The following is a 23,052-nucleotide window of genomic DNA, read 5'->3' as shown; positions in this document are numbered from 1 at the left end:
TAAATCAGTAGTTCTCAACCTTTTTCTTTCCACTCACATCCCACTTTAAGTAATCCCTATGCCATCAATGCTCTGTGGTTAGTAATAGATTAGTTAGTGTGGGATGCGAGTGGGAAGGGAAGGTTGAAAATCACTGCTCTAGACCCAATTGTTACTGAAATACTTGGCTTGAGAAAAATTGTTATTGGCCCATTTCCTTGGAGTTATGAAACCGTGAACATAACGAGTCAATTAGGTACGATTAAAACAGTGGTTTTCAGACTTTTTCTTTCCACCCACATACCACCTTAAGCAATCCCTCACTAATCACAGAGCACCTGTGGCATAGGGATTACTTAAAGTGGTATGTGAGTGGAAAGAAAAAAGTTGAGAACCACTGATCTAAATAGTCCTTTCTGAACAAGAATCCACTGGAGTCTGAAGGAGAGTAGATGGGAAGATGGAGAGAATAAAACCAGGGATGGGCATCAGTGGACAGTGAGTATCGATGTGCCCTGTGGTTCTATTGCTCTATTGGTACTTAGGCTTGTGAGATTGATGCAAAACAGATTTGGTACTGCATTGTTTTCGTCTCATTTCAACATTTCTTGAAAGACTTCAACACAACCCTTTCACTCCAAACCCATTCTGAGCACTTCTGTGTGAGAGTTGCTGAAGGGAGAGTTGGGGAGGTGGGTGTGGGACAAGGTGGTGAATAAATCCTTGTGGAGAAACACAAAAGCTGCAAGTTCCGGAATCTGGAGAGCAGACGAAGAATTGCCGGAGGAGCTCAAGAGGTCAGTCTTGGCATTCCATGGGAAGAAATGGTCAGTCTTGGCATTCCATCCTTTCACTTATGCTGGCATCCCCAGCTCAGAATCAGAATCAGAATTTATTGTCACGAACAATCAGGCTAAAACATCACAGTACAAACATTCATATTATAACCATCTTTCGACATTACTATAAATAAAACAAAAACAGTAGAGCACGAAAAGTCAGGCAGTGTCTTTGGTTCACTGATCATTCAGGAATCTGGTGGCAGTGGGGAAGAAGCTGTCCTTGTGTCGTTGAGCGCTCGTCTTTTGGCTCCTGTATCTTTTATCCGATGGTTGCAGAGTGAAGAGGGCATGGCCTGGGCAGTGGGGGTCTTTGAGGATAGAGGCTGCTATTTTAAGACACCGCCTCATGTAGATGTCCTCGATGGAGCGGAGTCTGGTGCCTGAGATGTCGCAGGCTGAGTTAGTAACCCTCTGGAGTTTATTCTTGTCCTGAGAGTTGGTGCCTCCGTACCAGGCAGTGATGAAATCAGCCAGAATACTCTCTACGGTGGAAGTTTTTGAGAGTTTTCAGTGACGTACCGAATCCCCTCAGACACCTCACAAAGTGTAGCCGCTGGCGGGCCTTCTTTGTGATTGCATCAACGTGGAGGCTCCAGGACGGATCTCACACCTTCAGCTATTTCGTTTGTTAGTGTGTCTCTATGCTGAACCTCGGTCCCGGATTTCTGTGCACCCAGCCCTTGCACAACAACACACTACATGCTCTTCATAAAGCATGCTGGGAAATGCTGAAGAAAATCCCATGTTGGCCAAAGCGGTGAATGTGGGGGGTGGGGAGGGGGTTGATTTCACCTCCATTGTGAGTGAATGGGAACTGCCAAGTCCTCCTTTCTCAACTGACAAGTCAACGTGCTGACAAGTTTGCATCATGCGATGACATTGCAGTCAGCCGAGAGGAGGGCTGAGAAAGGGTGGGGCTGAGAAAGGCTGATGATGAAGAAGCCCACAGAGGTTCACTCAGATAAAGCTGCCTTTAGCTCACTGCAGGGGAGCAGAATCTTAATCTGGCCTGGCCAGTGAGCAAGGAGCAATTGGGGGGGCGCAATGTCTATGAGAGATTGTGAATATCACAGCGACTCAGATATCTGGAGAGGAGCGCCTGTGCATTAGATTTCTGCTGCCTCAGGTTGGGGAAAGGTATTGCCAACATCACACTAAAGGCACTGGGCTTGACTCAGTTGCAGGACCCATCGCAACTGGACAGAATCCTTGGAGACTAGAAGGTGCCATTGGATACCTTGAGGGGTGAATTCTTTCCAGAAGGTAAGCTTTATTTTGACCAGGCTGGATAGATCATGTCAACTTCTGGGGCGTGCTGGAGGGGTGCATCTCAATTATCTTGTGGATCCGCTAACGCTTCCTTCTCAAGGCAAAGAATGGACAATCCAAATTTCTCACCTTCCTTGCATTCTTTATTTTGTGTACATTTTCTGTGGAGCTCTTCTTCATAGACGCTTTCCAACACAACTCTTCTCATGGGACCAATTTCGAGTATCCTGTGTGGTAGATGCTGGGGAAAGAGCTCCAGGAATCCCAGTTCCACCCCGACCCACTGCTGTCTGTTGGTGTGCATGTCAAGGGAGACCTAGCCTGGACCCCCAACACCTCCTCATTAGTCAGGTAGAAGATAAGGGAGGGGGGCATCCTTGCTTAAGGCTTCGACCCTTCAGTGAGTCAAGTTGAGACCCATGTATATTTTTCTCCATCGATCGTTATGGCTCATTACTTCCTCAAAATTATTCCCTCAAAAAAAACCTTTAGAACCCTGCCTCCTTTTTATAATTATCTTCTTGTATCATCTTTGATGTCCTTCCCTCAACTTATACTTTTGAAGCTAATACCTAAAGACCCCTCTCAACCACCAAACTAGATTTTGTCAGTATGGGCAGCTCTGCACAACACATCTCTTTATACAAGATAACTCTGTTGTATTTGTGGAGTATCAATGAGACTGAAAGAGAGAGATCTAATGAGCGGGCATTCACTTACTGGCAGGAAGAATGAACGGACTGACCATTTACTAGAATTATCCGGTCTTCCCAGTAATGCGGGAATGTGTCTAGAGGGCACCAAACCTAAAATGTATGGGTTTACCTCATGTAAACTGCTGCACAGAACGAGTATTATTTCAGCAGTTATTGAGAAACGTACAATATTTAATGTATTTTTAGCGAAGGAATTGCAGTTGAAAGGAGGTATTTGACATACCAAAGAGCTCATAGAAGCAGACAGCATGCTTGACACAAACGATGAACATTAAAGGGACAGCAAAAACCAATGAACAAGGCCTAAGAGGGACATTCCTTGGACCTTAGCACTTATTTCTGGTTCAATTTACATTAAAAAGCAGTTCACAATGAATCACCCCAAAATGGATTGGAGCCACTTGGTGATAAAGAGTTTAATATTCCAGGGAATATCACATTCTCTGCTGCTGGGGTAATCTGCAGAAGGAAACTGTTTAAACAGAGAAATAAACACTGTTACGCCAGACCTGAAATCTTGGAGACTTTCTGAATAATTTCTAATGATCAAAGATAAAATTGATCTCTCATTGGACGTTTTGCCTTTGAATATGTTTAACTCCACACCAGAGGAAGATGAAGCCTCATAACTACTGGTAGATATACAAACTTAGCATGTAGAGAGAAAGTGCATTTATGAGCTATTTGATAAACAAGATTATACCATGAATCATGAGAAGGAATACCTGGTTTATGGACGCAGAATCAATGGGAACTTTCAAAAGGAGATTGAATAAATTCACTGGGCAAGCAGATAAATGGGACTTATTAGATGGTTTTACCAGAGTTTGGCAAATTACCTCCAGTATGTCATATTATTCTCTGATTTTATAATCATTGCTGGATAAGCCTACAGATGACATTTAAATTCATTACACAATTATCCTCTAATCTTGTCAATGCAATATTATTGTTTATTGAAAGGGCTGATCCAGATGATCCATCAGATTAATTTGATCACAATGTTCCAGTTACTCACACCAGCTCCTCCAACTCCACCTCAGGAGGGGGCGGGAGGTGGGGGGAGGCATGGAAACACTGCCCCCTGCAGGCTCCCCTCCAACTCATACCCCTGGTAATGTATTGCAGTCCTACAGCAGCTCTCCGTCCTGAGCTCCTCCCCAACTGCACTGTGGCGGCACCTTCAGATGCTCGAGGAGGCAGCTCACCACCAGCGATAAATGCTGGCCTTGCCAGTGATGGCCAGATCTCAAGGATTATGCTTTTATCACACCCCGTTTCTTACTTTGAAGGCTTACTGATTGATCCGTTTTTATCTCAGGCTTTCAAGTTCTTCAACATATTGACATTTGAGCAGTGTCACAATTCCTGGTACCACCCTGCCCTCTTGTGGCCAGGCTTTGCTATAACAGAAACCTATTGAGGCCATTCATGGCAGAGAAGGGTGTGGTGAGATGAGTACGTTTATCCTCTGCTGCCATATAAATCTAAATACTTAATAATTAAAGAATTTCAATTACTTTTGCTTATCAACACTTTGCATGTGCACTTCTCAAGATTGACGACTCCTCTTTTATTAAATTGTTTAAAAACCATTTGAATGATCTGTGTTTATTGTTGAAGTCTGATTCAAGTTAGACAACGGCACTGGTATGGAATGGGGACTCCCATAGCCCTGAGAGGAAAAACCTTCAAAAGGTCTTGGATGCAGGTCGCTGCTGTTCCTGAACCTGGAGATGCGAGTCTTGTGGCGCCTAGACCTCTTTCCTGATGACAGGAGCGAGAACTGAGCATGTGCGGGGTGGTGTGGATCCTTGATGATTTCTGCTGCTCTCCCACGACAGCATTCTCTGAAGATATTCTTGATGGTGGGGAGGGTTTTGCCTGTGATGTCCTGGGTTGTGTCCACTAGCTTTTGGACATGTCTGCACACTTTCACACCATGGTCCTGATTATGATGGCCATGGGCAGGGAAACATTAGCTAAGCCAATTCTAATAAAGTTTGGATGGACCATGGACCATAAAACAGAACAGCACAGGAACAGGCCATTTGGCCCCCATGTCTGTGCTGAACATAACTATCCAAATCAAGCTGAAACTCTGCTGCTAGAGTCTGATAGATGTTCCTCTATCACCTTGATATTCATGTGCTATCTGGATGCCTCTTAAACTCTTTTATTGAATCTGCTTTCACCACTACTCCTGGCAGACTGTTTCAGGCACCCACCACTCTCTGTGTAAAATCTTAACCCGCACGTCTCCCTTAAACTTCCTCCCCCTTACCTTAAACGCATGTGATGCTTCTACCCTGGGGAAGAATTCTGACCATCCATTCTTGTGATCTTATAACCTCTATAGATCTCCTCTCAGCCTTGCATGCTTCAGAAGAAATTACACAAGTTTGTCCAATCTCTCACCTTAACTCGTATCCTTTAAACCAGTCGATATACCGGTAAACCTCATTTCCAATGCTTCCTGCAATAAGGTGACCAGGATTGCACTCAGTGTGCCCAGTGTGGCTTGACCCAAGTTTTATATATCTGCGGCATGACCTCCTTATTTGACGCTTCGACCATACCATAATGACTTCTTTACCACCCTATATACTTTGTGGCCACTTTCAATGAGGACTGTGGTGCTAGGTTATTGCAGAGTGTAGGCCAATGGTTCTTAACCTCATTTTTCTATTTATGTAAACCCTTATTAACCACAGAGCACTTATGCCAACACTGCCCTGTAAGGTATTACTTCAGGTGATATATGAGTGGAAAGAAAATGATTGAGAACTACTGTTGTTGGCTTTTCAATATTTTTCACTAACATTAGTCATGACCGATGAAAAGATGACTGAATGCCTTGTCGTATCTGAACCATGAGTCAGATTTAGAATCAAAGCTCTTAATTTTTAAAACTAAAATTTGATTTCTGTATAAAATGAAAAGCAAAGCAAATTATCCATTGATTGAATTTGAACGTCGTTGGTTCGTTCTCGTGTGGTTGGAGGTGGGTGGTATGGAGATGAACGTTCCCGTCATCTCTCCATATCTTACTCTATAAAGTTTTTATAAATGTAGACATACATCACGGTAACAGGCCCTTTTGGCCCACGAGCTCGTGCTACCCAATTACACCTAATTAACCTAAAAATCCCATACGTTTTAAACAGTGAGAGGAAACACACGGTGATACGGGGAGAACGTACAAACTTCTTACAGACAGTGCAGGATTCGAACCCAGGTTGCTGCCGCTGTAATAGCGTTGCACTAACCACTACACTATCCATGCCACCCATCTTAATGTAAAATATACCGTACATCAAGCTTTCAGTCATCTGTTCCAAATAGTTCCCCCATGTGGCTTGGTTACAAATTTTATTTGATGGATTCCTGAAGTCATTTACTATGGTCAAGGTATTAAGTTCAAGGTATTCTTAAAATCTATGCATCTTCACTTTTCTATTTTTAGGACATGTTGTCATCGAACTCTCGCTAAGAGGGCTGAAGTATAACGTTAATCTGCTGAAATACTTTTATAAAGAAGTGAGCAACATGTTAAGCAAAGGATCGTACAACTTGCCATATGTAAGTAAACACAGGATTGGTCTTTGCAGTAAAGGTATATACCATGCAGGACCAGCAATTGAAGTAGGGTTGAATGACCAGTAGGAATGCCTGCCATTTGAAATGAGAGGAGATGGGAGAGTGGCCTCGAAGAAATGTCCGGGAACATCTTCCAAAGAGTTTACATCTTTCTGCAGCGCAATATCCAAGGATGTGCTTTGCACCTGTGCTGTCACATTTAGACAGGAATGTGTGAGAAGGATGACATTAGGCCATGTTCTTAACTTCTATGACACTGGCCATGACCTCAGCAATTAGACTTCAATTCTGGCCAGCATTGTCTGCCTCACGGTGACACCAATGAGTGCGCCTGCACCTTTATTTGACTCCTGCTGTATCATGTGCAGGATTTAAGCCAATCTTTTAATGAGGGATGTGAAATCTGTTTGTTGAGCTTGAAACGCTAGCACTGCACGCAAGTGTGTGGTGTGAGTCTAGCACTTGCATCCATGCAACAAGTGTGTGGGGTAAAACCTATTCAAGTTCAAGTTCAAATTTATTTATTATCCAATTGTCAACGCAACCCAACAAAACAGTCTTATAAAACAGTGCTCTCCGGTCCTCCAAAAAAGTGTAAGCACACAAGACATAGCATACATTCGGACAAACAATATATCAGCGACCTTAAAAAATAAACATTTTGTTTAATAAATAGTAGAGTCTTGGAGGGTTAGTGTGAGCAGTTCCTTTCAGTCGTTCTGCATGCCCATGGGAAGAAGCAGTTTCTCGGCCTGGTGGTTCTGGCTCTGATACTCCTGCTCCTCCTTCCCGATGGGAGTAGCTGAAAGATGCTATGTACGGGATGGAAGGGTTCCGCAATGACTTTACAAGCCCTCTTATGACTGCTAATTGATGGAGGGTGTTGGTGAATGAGTAATGGTGGTGTGGTGAAGCAAGATATGTCTAGGCTAGTGGTGTAAATATAAGAAAGCCTTCACTGACCTTGACCACTCTAGTAAGGTCATTAAACTTCTTTCAGCATCACACATCCTCGATGTTTGATTTGTTCATCTCACTCTCCTTTAGCTTTGTATCTGAAACTTTCTGTGCCCCTGCAGACAATGTGGTCGGCATGGACTAGTTGGGCTGAAGGGCCTTGTTTCTGTGTTGTAAAACTCTATGATACAAAAAAGTAGATACAAACACATTACATAAGTCATTCTTTCTACCTCTCTGCCCCAGACCCCATCTCCCCTCCACATTATCCAAGAATGTTTAAGTGGTCCTCAACCTTTTTCTTTCCACTCACTTTAAGTAATCCCTATGCCATAAGTACTCTGTGGTTAGTAAGGGATTGCTTAAGGTGGGATGTGAGAGGGAAGGGAAGGTTGAGAATCACTTCTCTTGACCTAATTGTTACTGAAATATTTTCCATGAGAAAAATTGTCATTGGTCCATTTCCTTTGGAGTTATGAAACTGTGCACTATGATTAAAAGAGTGGTTTTCAAACAAAATTGCCTCCCGTAACCCTCCCACGACCCTCACCAGCCTGAGTAGTTTCCAGGCTCATACTTGCTGTCCATCTTAAATAACGGTAGCCACCCTCAATCTTCTGGCACTTCCCCTGAGGTCAAATATGACGCAAATATCTCTGCAAGGTTTGCTGCAATTTCTTCCAGAGTTTCCCCTGAGACTGTTCACTTTCTTGCACACCAAGGGGGTGAATGCTTCCTCTCTCCATTTGGACTCCTTTTCCAAATCACTGACATGAATTGTGAATGGTTGGGATGATCCCAGCTGTCCTCCATCTCCCCATCCTGCCGGCTCTGACTCAAGCATCCTGGTCAGGTCCTAAACACACTCTCCCACCTTCCTTGTGCCCAAGAACCACATTTTAAGTGGAAATTCCAGACTCGTTCTCTACAGCGTCATCCTATGTGCCAGCAGAGATGGTATTTGAGCCTTTGTCCTCTCCACACTTCCTCAAAATTCAATTTTATCACAAGTGTCTGAGAAGAGATCTTTCTCTTGGTCTGTTTCATGTTTCAAGCATTGGAATCTGATTGATATGTATGCGGGTAAAGAGGTATAAGAGTGAATAGAGACAATGGGCATATGTGAAAGTATCTGTAATTAGAGGAAAACATAGAAAGTATAGACAAGAATTAATAAGGGAAGGTAATGGAATAGAGAGAATAAGGAGGGAACTAAAAGAGTGACCTTTGTGACATATAAAAAACGAAATCTTTTCTGGGGGGGGCTGGGTGGGGTGAAAAGAGCGGTCACTGCAAAATCAGTTGACGCTTGCGAGTGGATTCGCAAATCCAAATGGAGAGGGGAGATGTGGTTGTCCGACAAGGGATAAAGGGCAACTCAGGAGGGGAAGGGGAGATTGGGGATAAAGAAGATAGAAATAGGAGAATAAGGAAAATGTTGGATGTTGTAGGAATGTTGTCTGGTAAAGAGTTGAAAATAAGAAAACAGAAATGGAAAAGGAGGAAAGGTAATGATGGAAAAACGGAAAGAGAAGATAAACAAAATATAAAATGGCTACGCTGAACTATATGACTCTAAATATTAATGGAATACATAACCAAATTAAAAGGAAGAAACTACTAAATTTACTGAAAAAGGAAAAAATAGATATAGCATTTGTCCAAGAAACACATTTAACTGAATTGGAGCACAAGAAATTAAAGAGAGATTGGGAGGACATGTAACAGCAGCATCGTATAATTCAAAAGCAAGAGGAGTGGCTATATTAATTAGCAAAAATGTGCCAGTTAAAATAGAAGAGGAAATAATAGATCCAGCAGGGAGATATGTTATGATAAAATGTCAGATATATTCAGAGCTTTGGAATCTACTTAATATATATTCACCTAACGAAGAAGATCAAAAGTTTATGCAAGATATCTTTTTGAAGGTAGCTAATACGCAAGGGAACATACTAATAGGAGGGGATTTCAATCTGAATTTGGATCCAAATATGGATAAAACGGGGAAAAAAATTAACAGGAAGAACAAAGTAACCAAATTTATAATTAAATCAATGCAAGAAATGAAACTTGTGGACATATGGAGGAAACAAAACCCAAAAGAAAAGGAATACTCATACTACTCGACTAGACATAAAACATACTCAAGGATAGACCTATTCCTGTTATCAGCCCACATACAAGGGAGAGTTAGGAAAACGGAATATAAAGCTAGACTATTATCGGACCACTCACCCCTGTTATTGGCAATAGAGCTAGAAGACATCCCTCCAAGAATGTATAGATGGAGATTAAACCCCATGCTACTTAAAAGACAGGATTTTAGAGAATTTATTGAAAAACAATTAAAAATGTACTTTGAAGTAAATACGGAATCAGTGGAAGATAAGTTCATACTATGGGACGCAATGAAAGCATTCATTAGAGGGCAAATAATAAGTTATGCAACCAAGATGAAGAAGGACTATAATCAGGAAACAGAGCAGTTGGAAAGGGAAATAATAAACATAGAAAAAAAATTAGCAATAAAGGAAGATACAACCAAAAGAAGAGAATTGGCGGATAAAAAAATAAAATATGAAACATTACAAACATATAAGGTGGAGAAGAATATAATGAAGACAAAACAGAAATATTATGAACTAGGGGAAAAAACACACAAAATCCTAGCATGGCAGCTTAAGACAGAGCAAACTAAGAAAATGGTATTGGCAACAAGGAAAAAAGACAAACAAATTACATATAATCCAAAAGAAATTAAGGAAAACTTCAGAGAATTCTATGAACAATTATACCGAACCGAAAACGAAGGGAAAGAAGGGAAAATAGATGAATTTTTGACTAAAATTGAACTACCAAAACTACAAATAGAGGAACAAAATAAATTAACAGAACCATTTGGAACAGTAGAAATACAAGAGATAATAAAAAATTTACCAAATAATAAGACACCAGGAGAGGATGGACTCCCAATAGAATTCTACAAAACATTTAAAGACCTAATAATACCGCCCCTCCTGGATGTAATCAACCAGATTGATGAGACACAAAACTTACCAGATTCATGTAAAACAGCAATAATTACAGTGATACTAAAACAAGGGAAAGATCCACTCTCACCAGCGTCATATAGACCAATATCTCTGCTAAACACAGATTATAAGATAATAGCTAAACTATTAGCGAACAGATTAGCAGAACAGGTACCGAAAATGGTAAATTTAGACCAAACTGGATTTATCAAAAAAAGACGCACAACAGACAATATTTGTAAATTTATTAACTTAATTCATGCAGTAGAAGGAAATAAAGCACCGGCAGTAGCAGTTGCTTTAGACGCAGAGAAGGCCTTCGACAGAGTAGAATGGAATTACTTGTTCAAAGTATTGCAAAAATTCAGTTTACCGGAGAAGTATATTAATTGGATTAAAGCATTATATAAGGGACCATTAGCGAAAGTGACAGTAAATGGACATGTATCAAAGCAATTTAACTTAAGCAGGTCAACGCGGCAGGGATGCCCACTATCACCATTATTGTTTGCGCTAGCTATAGAACCACTAGCAGAATCGATAAGAAGAGATAATAATATAAAAGGAATAAAAATAAAAGACAGGGAATATAAAATCAGTCTGTTTGCGGATGATGTGATAGTGTACTTAACAGAACCAGAACTATCAATAAAAGAACTATATAATAAATTGAAGGAATACGGAGAAGTGTCGGGATACAAGATAAACGTAAATAAAAGTGAAGCAATGCCTATGAATAACGCGGATTTCTCAAAATTTAAGGAGGAATCCCCATTCAGATGGCAAACGCAGGCAATAAGATACCTAGGTGTGCAAATAAACAAAAATCTAGGCCAATTATATAAACTCAATTACAATCCACTAATGAAAAAATTACAGGATGATTTAGAGCATTGGAAAGAGCTACCACTAACACTGATAGGAAGGATAAACTGTATTAAAATGAACATTTTTCCAAGGATACTATACTTATTTCAGGCATTGCCAATACAACTGACAGAAAAATTCTTCAAAGAGTTAAAGAAAATAATAAGGAGATTTTTATGGAGAGGGGGGAAACCGAGGATAGCACTAGACAAATTAACAGAATGGTATAAACAAGGAGGCTTACAATTGCCAAACTTCAAAAATTATTATAGAGCCGCACAATTAAGGTACCTATCAGATTTTTATCAAACAAGGGAAAAACCAGACTGGACGAGACTAGAATTAGATAAAATAGGGGAAAAGATACCTGAACACATATTATATAAATGGGACGAAAAATTGGTACAACATAGAACTTCTCCAGTATTACACCATCTCCTCAATATATGGAAGAAGATTCATGTAGAAAGAAATAAAATAAATTACCAAATACCAAAACTAATATTGACGCAAAATAAACTACTCCCTTTTACAATAGACAACCTTGCCTTTAGAAAATGGGGAAAAAAAGGGATTAAAAGAATAGAAAATTGTTTTTCAGGAAGTAGATTCTTATCCTTTGAACAAATGAGAGATAAGTACAATATAACGGGAGATACAGCGCTGGCACATTACCAACTGAGATCCTACTTGAAAGATAAATTAGGAAGCAACTTGAGTTTACCAGAGGGAAGTAACCTTGAATATGTGATTACAGATACAATGTTAATCAAAAGATTTATAAAAAAATATGTATATTAAACTGCAAGAAAAGGAAAATGAGGAAACAAATGGTAAAACTAAACAAAAATGGGAACAAGATTTAAATATAAAGATAAAAAAGGAAACATGGGAGAAGTTATGCTCTGGAACGATGAGAAATACAATAAATATGAGGCTGCGTATGATACAATATAATTGGTTACACAGACTATACATTACACCGCAAAAGTTAAATAAATGGGACCCAACAGTATCTGATAGATGTTTTCGATGTAAAAAAGAAAGGGGAACAACAATTCATGCAATCTGGACATGTGAGAGAGTAGAAAAATTTTGGGATGATCTCAATCAGATATTAAATAAAATAACAGAAAACAATATGCCAAAGAATCCAGAGATCTTTCTCCTAAGTAACATAAAAAATAAAGAATTTGGAATTGACTTGGAGGATGCACAAAAAAGATTTGTTAAGATAGCCCTAGCTGTAGCAAAAAAATGTATTATGTCAACCTGGAAATTGGAAGATAATTTGAAAATACAACAATGGTATATAGAAATGAATAAATGTATTCCATTAGAAAAAATAACATATAGTTTAAGAAATAATATTGAAATATTCGAACAAGTATGGGAGCCTTACATTAAATACAATAGCGAAAACCTACCGGGAACAAACATTACCTAAGTTGATGGAAGGAGAAGAAAAGAAAAGAATGGACTCAGTAGAATTTCTGGTGTATTTTTGTTGAATGACAACATTGTCTAACTGAATTAATGCAACCTAGATTGTATAACTAAAATGGATGAGAGGGGGGAGGATGGGGGGGTGGCTTGGGAGGAGGGAGGGGGGAGGGAGAAAAAGTCACTGTAAATGTGTGGAAAAGAAAAAGTGTATATCATGGCTATTGTGATTTATGGTGTGAAAAATAAAAAATTTAAAAAAAAAAAAGCATTGGAATCTGGGAGTTGTAAGAAATCTGATTGAAACAAATCACTAACAATGGCTTCGCTGCAATACTGACTACAGGATAATGTCTGGGGAAATGTTGATCATGTGTGATGACATAAATGACTCCCAAACACTGGAGACAAAAAAAACTTCAAATGCTGGAATCTGGTGCAAGGTGGATGGATTCAACCTGAAACTGTCAGTTCAACAATTCCTTATTCCCCCATCCCTTCCCCCCCCCCCCCCCCCACCCTCCCACCGCCCCCACTCCACTGAAAGCTGATGCTTGATTTTCTCCAGCAGTCTGATTATTCTACGATTGAATGTACTACTGGTCTTCAATCTCCATGGCTAACAAAATAAGGAAGGTTAATTAAAATTAAGCTGGAGTGCTGACCAGTAGTTGTAAAACAGAATCTTCAATTTGTTTTCGGAATTATTGTACTGAAGCCCCGACATCTGAAGAGTGAGATCAGATCCCAGGTTGTGCTATTCCAGGTACCTGGGCTGTAAATCTTGCGGAAGTCAGTATCAACCAAAGATCAGCGTATCTCATAGTGTATTTGGAACATAGCACAGTACAGGCCTTCTGCCCTCAATACTGTACTGATGTATATATTGCTACCAAATAAAAACTAAACCCTCCCTACCTCATAACCCTCTATTTTTCTTTCATCCATGTGCTTGTCTCAGAATCTCTTCAAATGTCCCTCATGTTCTACGCCCTCCAAGCCATTCCAGGGACCCACAACTCTCTGTGTAAAATACTTACCCCTGATGTCTCCCCTAAGCTTTTCTCCTTTCACTTTGTACTGATATCCTCAGAAAAGGGGGCTAGTTCAAGAGAGGAAGCAATTTTTTTTTTGGGGGGGGGTAGCGTTGACAGAGGGTGAGCCTTTTCACATCTTCAAATCCTAATATTTGTCCACCTATGCAGCTCTTCGGAGTAAGCGATGCTCATTGTTCCACTTAATGCCAAACAGGACACTTCCTCACCCAGAGATATTAAGGGTTACTTCAGTGATGAAGAACCAGATGACTTGGACAGAACTCTGGAAGTGACAAGTTATGAGGACATTGACTTTGAGGATGAAGAGACTAACTTGAATGATGATGATAAGTTTAAGTGTGAGTAAGACTAAGAAAAACATATTAAATAATTTCGTAAGTTCAGCTGGTGAGCACAATGCAATTTGGTAACTCTTTTAACCCTTTGGACTCCACGTTCCTGTTTTCAGAGACTACCAACGAGCACATATACTCTGTGTCCCCACTTTCCAGAACTGGTTTTACACTCAACCACCAGTTGATTCCTACTAGAATTCATACTGTAGTTTAGCCATGTACCCAGTCCCAGTCTTGTGGAAGGTTAAAAATGGCCAAGTCCAAAGGGTTAACTTAAAAGAACTTTGCAACCATTTGAAACAAACAGGGAAATGTTTCAATTTTTTTAATTGAAAATTAAATAAACGTTACACGTTCTAAAGTAAAGCAATGATGAATTTATCAATATGTCTGAATATCCTCTGCCCAAAATTAATAGATGGTCAAAAATGATGGCGGAAGACAACAATATATTTCCGCTGAAAGGTCCACCGTATCCTCTATCTGCTGTCACTTAGACAGAGATCATTCAGACTGAGGGTCACTGAGTGCAGACTCCAACAAAGAGAGTTCAGTGAGTTTGGACTCAAGGAATGAAGGTTCAGTGAGTTCAGACTTCAGGAGAACAGGTCCAGTGACTTTATACTTCTGAAATGTCGATCACTGAGTTCTGACCAGAGCTGAAGGTTCCAGGAGTTGAAGATGCAGGCATAAGAGTTCAGACACGTGCTATGTTAATTTAATAATTTTGGATTCCAAGCATGAGATACCAGTCAGTTCAGACTCCAGGTTTGAAAGTCACTGAGTTCAGGCTCTGGGGTTGAAGGTTCCAAGAGTTCAGACTTCAGGAATGTAAGTTCAGAAGTGAGCGCCCTCAAGGTCAGACTCTGAGGCTGAGTCGTTGACTTAGATGTCCGGAGGAAGGGGATACCAAATTCATTGCAGTGGTGGGAACTATTATGAATTTGGATTTTAGAGAGAGAGAGAGAGAGAGAGAGAGAGAGAGAGAGAGAGAGAGAGAGAGAGAGAGAGAGAGAGAAAATCTGATACAGATATGTAGGGCTTTGCTTCAGCTCTGCCCTGGAGTGTGGCTTATGGTTTTGTTCTCCTTTGCTTGAGAAATATATATACTTGTCAGAACCAAAGTCTATCTAAATTGGATCCTGAATGAAAAGGGTCATTGCATTGGGTTGTCTTGTACATGTGGAGTTTAGAGGTGATGTGATAGCCCCTGATTGGTTAGTTAGAGAAAGAATGCTTCCTTTGGTCAAATATCCCAGAAATTAGGTATGCAGTCAATGGAAAAGAAGATCTGATGCTTGTTAACAAGATGAAAAGAGTGAAAAATGAAAGTCTGCAGATTATGGGATGTAGCAAAATCACACCAAAATGCTGGAGGAACTCAGCCAGTCTTTCAGCATCCATGGCAGAGATAATATCGCCGACGTTTCCGGCCTGACACCCTCTTCAAGGGATAAGCAGAATGAGCCAAATCTCAGAAAAGAGACAGTGCCGGCTGGGGGAGAAGTCCAGACCAACAAAAGGTCTATGTGATAAGGGGAGAGGTGAGAATTTATTATGTCTGGACGGAAGGAGACAGGGAAAAGGGAGAGACAGAGCCGGGTAAGACGATGGGGAAGAAGTGAGGGGGTTGTGATTTAACGAAAGCCAGGGAATTCGATATTAATGCCATCCAGTTAGGCACATCTTCATTCTGAAGATTAAGTATCTTCGGGATCATCTTTACTGGAGGCTGTTGTTATTCAAGCCTGAAAGCTATGGATTTTTGAGTGCCAATGAAGTCGAGGAATGCAGGGTTTGAGTAGGAAAAGGTGAGATTTTAATCTTGTTAATATGTGCAGCAGACTTAATATGTGCAGAGTCTTCTTCTTATATTCTTAAGTGAGCATTCCGAAAATTCAGTCTCCAGGCAGAAGTTAGAAAACTTGGGGAAAACACGGGCTCATACTGGAAAGTCCAGGATAGAGGTTTGAATAGCAAACTCCTGGATGGAGAAACAATCTGGACCTTTGACCTCGAAGAATTGCTATCCACCTTTCTGAAGCTGGCTATCAATTCCTCCAGGTCAATCCTAGATCTTAAGCTCCACTTGCAACTAACAATGTTTTATCCATTCCCATTCAATTTATAGTTAATTAAAAGGGGTTTCAGAGATTGTACATTGTTGAGGTTAATTGAACAACACAATTTAATTTAGTTTTAATACATCTTTGTTCATGTTCCTTTTGAAAAATCTCTCACAGACCTTCGTGACTCATTTGTCCACAGCCCCTCAGCACCTGATAGTCAGGAAGAGAAGACAGAACATGGGGACCAGGTAAAGAGCTCAATTGCTCTGTAAACCAGAGTGTGTTCCTGACTGGTGTGTAGTTTTAATTGAATGTCAATTTCTAAACCATCAGTTACAGTGATAGTTTAATGGTGGGTTCATGTATTTTCCCATTTACCCACAATCCAAAAGCAAAATCAATGGTAGGAGTTATTGACCATAAGAAGCAAGAGTAGGACTAGGCCATTGGACCCATTGAGCCTACTCTGTCCCTCACTGAGATTATGGCTGATCTGATGATGGGCTCATCTCCACTTTCCCCTCCCATATCCCTTAATTCCCCTATATAAAAACTATTCAACCTTGTCTTAAATATATTTACTGACGTCGCCTCCACTGCTTCAGTGGGCAGTGATTTCCACAGATTCACCACACTCTGGGAAAAGCAGTTCCCACTCTTCTCTATCTTAAATCTACTACCCTGAATTTTGAGGTCATGTGCCCTAGTTCTGGTCTCCCCCACCAATGGAAGCAGTTTACCTACCTCTGTCATAATGTTTCTCTATGATCCTTTCTCACTCTTCTAAATTTCAGTTAAGATTGAGGACACTGAAGATAAGGCAGGGGCAGTACACCAGGGAGCATTGATGGCTCCCAGCTGTTTTCTTGGCTGAGAAAAGTTTTCCTCATTGCCGAGACTGCCTTCAACAATTTATGAGAGCAAATGTGTGATCTGCACTGACATAACAGGGTACATCTGGCTAATAACACATGCAAGATAAAACGAGCTTCTGGATGAACTCAGTTGGTCACACACATCTCCCCAAAGCTAACAGATGGTCAATAACGATGTTGGGAAATCAACAATATACTTCCGCTGAAAGACTTGCCATATCCAGCCCTCTGCTGTCATGTTGACAGAACTAATTCCAGGATGGCTGCCATTGATAATCGACGCCCTGCATCAGTCTCGGCTCACAGCGTCCAATGGCCCACTCGTCTCCTCAGATGCTGCCTGACCCCCTCAATTCCTCCGGCTGCTTGTGTTTTGTTCCAGATTCAAGCATCCACAATCTCTTCTGCTTTTGGCTAATATTTCAGGTCAGGATAGGAGAGCGATAGGAAGAAATAATATTTATCTGTCTCGAGAATAAAGCAGAAGGCTACCTGCTGCATCACACCTTACCATGCAAAATACAAACTTACAATCTTCCTCTTCCATATCATTCAACATGAGATTCCATCTGTAGCTCTCCACCTGGAGAGCGGCTCCAATCCTTTTGCTGCTCTAGGCCATTGCATCCTGGCGTCCTTTCCCTCCCAAAGACAGTACAACCTATGTGAGTAGCCTGGGCATCAGGGCATTGTCTGCAAGAGAGAAAAGGTGCTAGGTGAGAAACAAGAAAACTTTTCTGAACACTCAGCTCCATTGCTCTTTAATTTGTATCCTTCTTAGGACCCACCTGCCCTTCCCTCCTCCCAATGAGTGGGAGAAAAGTCTGCTGCAGCTTTGAGTGTCTATTGTAGACGACACTTTCCTTATTCTAATATATCCTAATTTCAAAGTATCATCTTCCACAGCATGAGCTGCGATATCCCAAATTTTGATCTCTTTAATCCAACAACTCCAACTCTGTGGCTGTTTCTCTATGTAGTTTTAATTCGTTGACAAAATGGATAAACATTTTGGTACATGTAGCCTCACATTAAGACTTTCATAAATATTCTGGTTGAATAATGAGCAAGTCGTTAGTGGCTGGGCAGATATTACAACATAGTCACTATGTAACACTACAAACAATAGTTCTCTTAAAAGTTTTAACCTTTACATCTATGTCACAGTGATTCTCAACCAGAGGGCCATGGCCTACTGGTGGCTGCAGCATCTTATCATGTGGGTGTTTAAAATCGATAAATAAAATACTTTAAAATAGATAAAGATTTGTTTCTTACATGGCTGCTTTTCACTTGAAAATATTGCTCAGTCATTGCCATGAGTGGGATATGGCATGTTAGGCCGGAAGCCAGGTGGGCCTTAGAACGACAAAGGTTGAGATCCACCGGTCTATGACAGCTGAGGCCTGGATATCATGAAGACTTCACGTTAATCGTGTGTAAGCATAGCCGGAGACCTTCACATTCCCGTTTGTTTGCCTTGAACACATCCACATTCTCTATAGGCAAAGCAATCACTTCAAAGGTTTTGTGGGACAACACACAAGGCTTCATTCTGTCACCGAGTGGCTGAATGGCTCCTGGCCCAACTTGCAATTATTTGGATGATTTGAGGGGGATACAGCTACCTGCAAGGAATGTTGGTGTGGGGAACAAAATGCTGGAGAGGTCGGGGTGACATGTTCATCAGGACATTGGTGTACATTTGATTTATACTCTGTTAGCACCATTAAATTATTTCCTGCAGTGAATTAACAAGCATGTCATGCTTTCCTGCTGCCAGAAGAATACATAGAAAAAATGTGTGACAGAAAGCTGAGAAAAAGATCAGATTAAGTGCAAGGCTAACTAAATGTTTGGGCTCAGAAGTACGGCTCATGGAAGGGGAGAAGAAGTTGTGCAAGCATTGTGAAAAAAAATAGTGGTACCAAGTGGGGGAAAAATCTGGAATGGTAAAGCACAAGAAAGAAAGGACTGGTCCATGCTAGCAGAAAAAAATTGTTGAGGGATCCCAACCCCATGGTTGGCTTACCAATGTTGTTTGAGGGAAGCAAGAGCGAACAGACTGATGATTAGATTGCTCCTCCTATACTATGCTCCCCATTCTGTACTTCAAGGCATGTCTCTCCCCCCCCCCCCCCCACCCCCCACCTTCTGTTCACTCTGCATCGACATCTTCTGTCCCACTTGGTCCCTCTTCTTCCCCCGGAATAGGACCATAAGTGGCAGGCAACTCTGCGATACAATACATGCAAAGAACTTAACCGTGCCTTAAAGTGGCCCGAAGATTAAATTAACCATTGGGTAAGGGACAAACCCTGACTAACAGATCCCAAGAGAATTTGAAGGAATATGTATTTATACAGAGCAGTCTGCTCGAATGTACCAGAGACCAAGGCATCTGAAGGGATAAAAGATTGATTTGCTAGCCTCAAGGAGACTCTCTTGACAGCGAGCTGCTCGTGGCAGTGCTTCTTGCTGTAAAGGAGGTCTCATGCTTCACAAAGTGATTAAAACATCTGTTTGTCCAACTGTACTTGTGTTTGTTTTCAAGCAACCAAAGGAGGTCCACTTTAACATTTGCCACCCTTTACCTAATGCATTTCTTTCTTCATTGACAGACTTCTTCCTGCACACTTGCGATGATTATTTTGCTCTGGACACAACAGCCACTTGCACGCATCCAGTGATGTGCCATTAATATTAAAACGCCTTTAATTCTCTGAGTACCATTCTGCAAACTCCTCCTGCTGAGCTCCCAAATGCTAAATCCATCATATGTCTTAAAATACTGGAGTTGGAATCAACTCACATTTGTTGTCACCATGCAAAAACCAAACACAAAATGGAAATGCAATGGCTCTATTAAAATGCAGATTAATATATCACACTAAAATAAAAAAGAGAGCAGAAGATTAAAACTCAAAAAGCCACCATGATTGAAGAAAAATATTAGGCTGGATAAACTCACCAGGTCAACGAGGTCCTTTATATAGCAAAGGGCTTGAGCCCTTCATCAAGGTATGAGTAAAATGTCAGCAGGCACCCAAACAAATTGTGGACAGGGGAGGGGCAGGGCAGAGGGGAGCACAGTCCCACAGACAAGAGGGAGTTAGATAAGGCTCTTGTGGCAGGGGAGTTAAGGGTTATGGGGATAAGGCAGGGAATGGAATACTGACAGAGAATGCCAGCCATGATCTGAAAAATGGCAGTGCTGGTTCGATGGGCCAATTGGTCTACTCCAGCAACTACTATCTATTGTCTATTGTCCATAAGTGTGGGAGGCCACACCAGCAAACAGGGGCAGAGGGGATGGCTCTGTGAATGGAGAGGGAAGTGGGCGGAGAGCTAGAAGAAAGGAGAAAGAGGGAGAGGGAAGAGAGGAGGAGAACGGGGAGTGGGCTTGCAGAACCCGGAGAAATCAATGCTAATGCCATCTAGTTGGAGAGCACCCAGTTGGAAAATTAGGTGTTGCTCCCCCAATTGACAGGTGGCCTTGTTTTGGCATTATGTTTTTTGTGAATATATTACACTCACTTCTGAATTTTCATTATCGCGCCAGAAATCCTTGCTACTAATATCTCAGGAAATTGTAATCCATGTCACTCTCACCACCTATCCAGTCCAAACTACTTATAACTTGAAAGTTGTCAATCGTTTATGTTGCATTCCTAACATGAACCATCTCTATCTGTTAACCGTACCTCTTTACAATATTGTGATCCATGACTATTTTACACAATAAAGTGAATTAGATCTTGTTTTCTTTTTTCTCTCCTGGTCACGCTGCTATGGATTGGTGTACTTTTCTTAAGTAACCTTTGAGTAGACCTACCGAGACTCATCCATGCAATGTTGACAGCAAAGGTTTTCATTGTCTGGCCTCAAAGAGTCAAGGCGGGTTGTGGGATACTAGTCTCAAACCACACGAGGCAGAGTGCAGGTAAAACACTAGTTTTAATAGACTAGGCTTTGAGGCCTTGGTCTTGCCTCTGTACAAGCCTAGGCCAGAATGAGGGGAAAGGGATCCCCGGGCTTATATACAAGGTCACCGGGTGAGCCACCTGGTGACCTAATGGTGTAATGACATCATGCATGACATACCACCACACGAGTGACATTGAATTTCTGCAAAATTTTAGGCTCATTCATTGCACAAGGAAAGAGCTGGATCCATTGCGAGTGAATGCAAATTAATACAATATCCTTCAAACAATCTCCCCAAATCACCCAGCTAGCAATGATACATTTTTAATCAATTAATACATACACCCTCTCCTTTTCTCCTTAGATAGTGTCACAAGATCAAAAGTGACTAATTTCTGCTCCAATTTTGTAGGTTCTGAGTTGGCTAGTGAGACATTGTGGAAACTGCAGGTTCTTCTGTTGCTGGGCGAATGGGGCAGGTAGTTGTCTTGTTTATGGGGTGGGGCACCACTTCCTCCACTTCCCCAAGACTCCTGTATACTCCAATGCATGGACCTGAGGTTCCCAATACCACCTGAATGCTCCTTCTCCAATTTTGAGTGATCATGAACTAGAAAATCTCATGAGCTACTGGGGATGCCACATTTCTTCAAGCAGGTTTAGAATACATCAACAAATCTTTGCCTCTGCCCACCTTATCATCACTTAAACATAAAGGCACCATTATTGTCACGTCATACAACATTTAGAATGTAACATATATGAAACTGTTTAACTTTTGTCAACCATGGGGCAGGTAGACAGTTGCCACTTTGTCCAACGCCCCTCACAGAAACCTACAGCACCTGGTGGTCCCAGGCGGTCCCCCCCCTCCTCCAAGTATTCACCAGGCCTGAGCCTGCTTAGCTTCCAAGATCAGACAATCTCAGGCGTAATCAGGTTATTAGGTTCCAGGGTAGACTGTCAGTGTAGAGCATGCAAAGGCAATGTACTACCCAACAAAGTTGGCCAAGTCTTACTAAGGCATCGACGCTGGCCATATTGACGTGGGAGAGAAAACCTGCTCTTCCATTAAGTTTGGAGAATTTTACAGTGACAAATTGTATTTTTCCAGTGGCTTAAGGTGTCTGCAGTCGGTAGTCCAGATTCAGAGGCTATGAGAGTTTATTGTCATATACATAAGTACAATGTACAGATGTATTACTTGCTGCAGCCATCCAAGTACACCAGCAATAGTATAAATTAAATGACCAGAATGCATCATGACAGATACAGAGACCATAAATACTAGATGATAGATAAATAACTATTCACCGTTGCAGTTCAATAATGGTGGTCTCGGAAAGCAAAGATCACTGCTGCCCCATGGACTATGCTTTGAGCCATCTAAGACCTTATTCTTCCAATTTCTTTCCCCTCAATCAATCAAAGACTGTACTGACTTTGCTGACAGGCAGTGGTGAGCGCCCACATAATAAATACTCTGAAAAACGCTGATTACTGATGGACTGATCACTGTCGAATTCATTCTATTATCTCCAATAGCCCCCCCAAATGTGAGTATCAACATGAGCACCGAATGGCCATCACAGAAGCTCTCAAGGGACCCGAGCCATGAACCTTCCTCATTTCAGGCAACACTGCACAAATGTCCTCTCAATTCTTTGCTGACAGGAGCATTAAAATGTCCACAGTTAATGGGTTGTCCTGAAATCTATCACACCTGGTTGTGGGTCGGACGCCTACCAAGCAGATCCTATGGTCTGCATGATGCTGATGAAGGTGCGTTCATCCTAGAAAATCAAGGGCATTCCATCACTCTCCTGACTTGAGTCTTGTAGGTGGTGGGCAGGCATTGGGGAGCACGAGGGGTGTTACTCACTGCAGAATTCCTAGCCTCTGATCTGCTCTTGGTGTCTATAGCTACTCCAATTCAGTTTCTGGTTGATGGTACTGTAACTGGTAGGATAGTCTGAGCAAGGAACTGCAAAGATGTCCACATCATGGTGTCCTGGCTACCTGTTATTTCATCACCACCACAATGAATCTAGATCAGTGCTGAAGGTCCCATGGATCCCAC

At 41.3% G+C, this 23,052-nt stretch overlaps 2 protein-coding genes across 5 annotated transcripts in view; one reads left to right on the top strand and one right to left on the bottom strand.

Moving 5' to 3' along the window:
* Positions 1-1,809: 1,809 nt before the first annotated feature.
* LOC138746504 (anion exchange protein 2-like) overlaps positions 1,810-23,052 on the top strand; it is a 67,413-nt gene continuing 46,170 nt past the window's right edge. For 2 of the 4 annotated variants that reach the window (XM_069904721.1, XM_069904720.1), the window contains exons 1-2: positions 1,812-2,084; positions 6,273-6,388. In XM_069904721.1, the coding sequence (XP_069760822.1) occupies positions 6,356-6,388 (33 nt within the window). In that variant the 5' untranslated portion in view covers positions 1,812-2,084; positions 6,273-6,355. Of the gene's footprint in view, positions 2,085-6,272; positions 6,389-13,959; positions 14,105-16,344; positions 16,419-23,052 lie in introns of all 4 variants that reach the window. The other 2 variants (XM_069904719.1, XM_069904718.1) reach the window with 2 other exon arrangements.
* The window catches only part of LOC138746680 (uncharacterized), an 81,763-nt gene continuing 65,621 nt past the window's right edge, over positions 6,911-23,052 (bottom strand). Inside the window, exons 2-3 of the mRNA XM_069904969.1 lie at positions 17,577-17,738; positions 6,911-7,544 (exon numbers count right to left, since the gene is read on the bottom strand). The gene's annotated coding sequence lies outside the window, so the exon portion shown is untranslated. The remainder of the gene's footprint in view (positions 7,545-17,576; positions 17,739-23,052) is intronic.

This window comes from Narcine bancroftii, chromosome 12 (genome assembly GCF_036971445.1).
Source record: "Narcine bancroftii isolate sNarBan1 chromosome 12, sNarBan1.hap1, whole genome shotgun sequence".
Classification (NCBI taxonomy): Eukaryota; Metazoa; Chordata; class Chondrichthyes; order Torpediniformes; family Narcinidae; genus Narcine; species Narcine bancroftii.
Note: the sequence above shows the minus strand (reverse complement) of the source record. Positions and strands in the feature narration are given on the sequence as shown.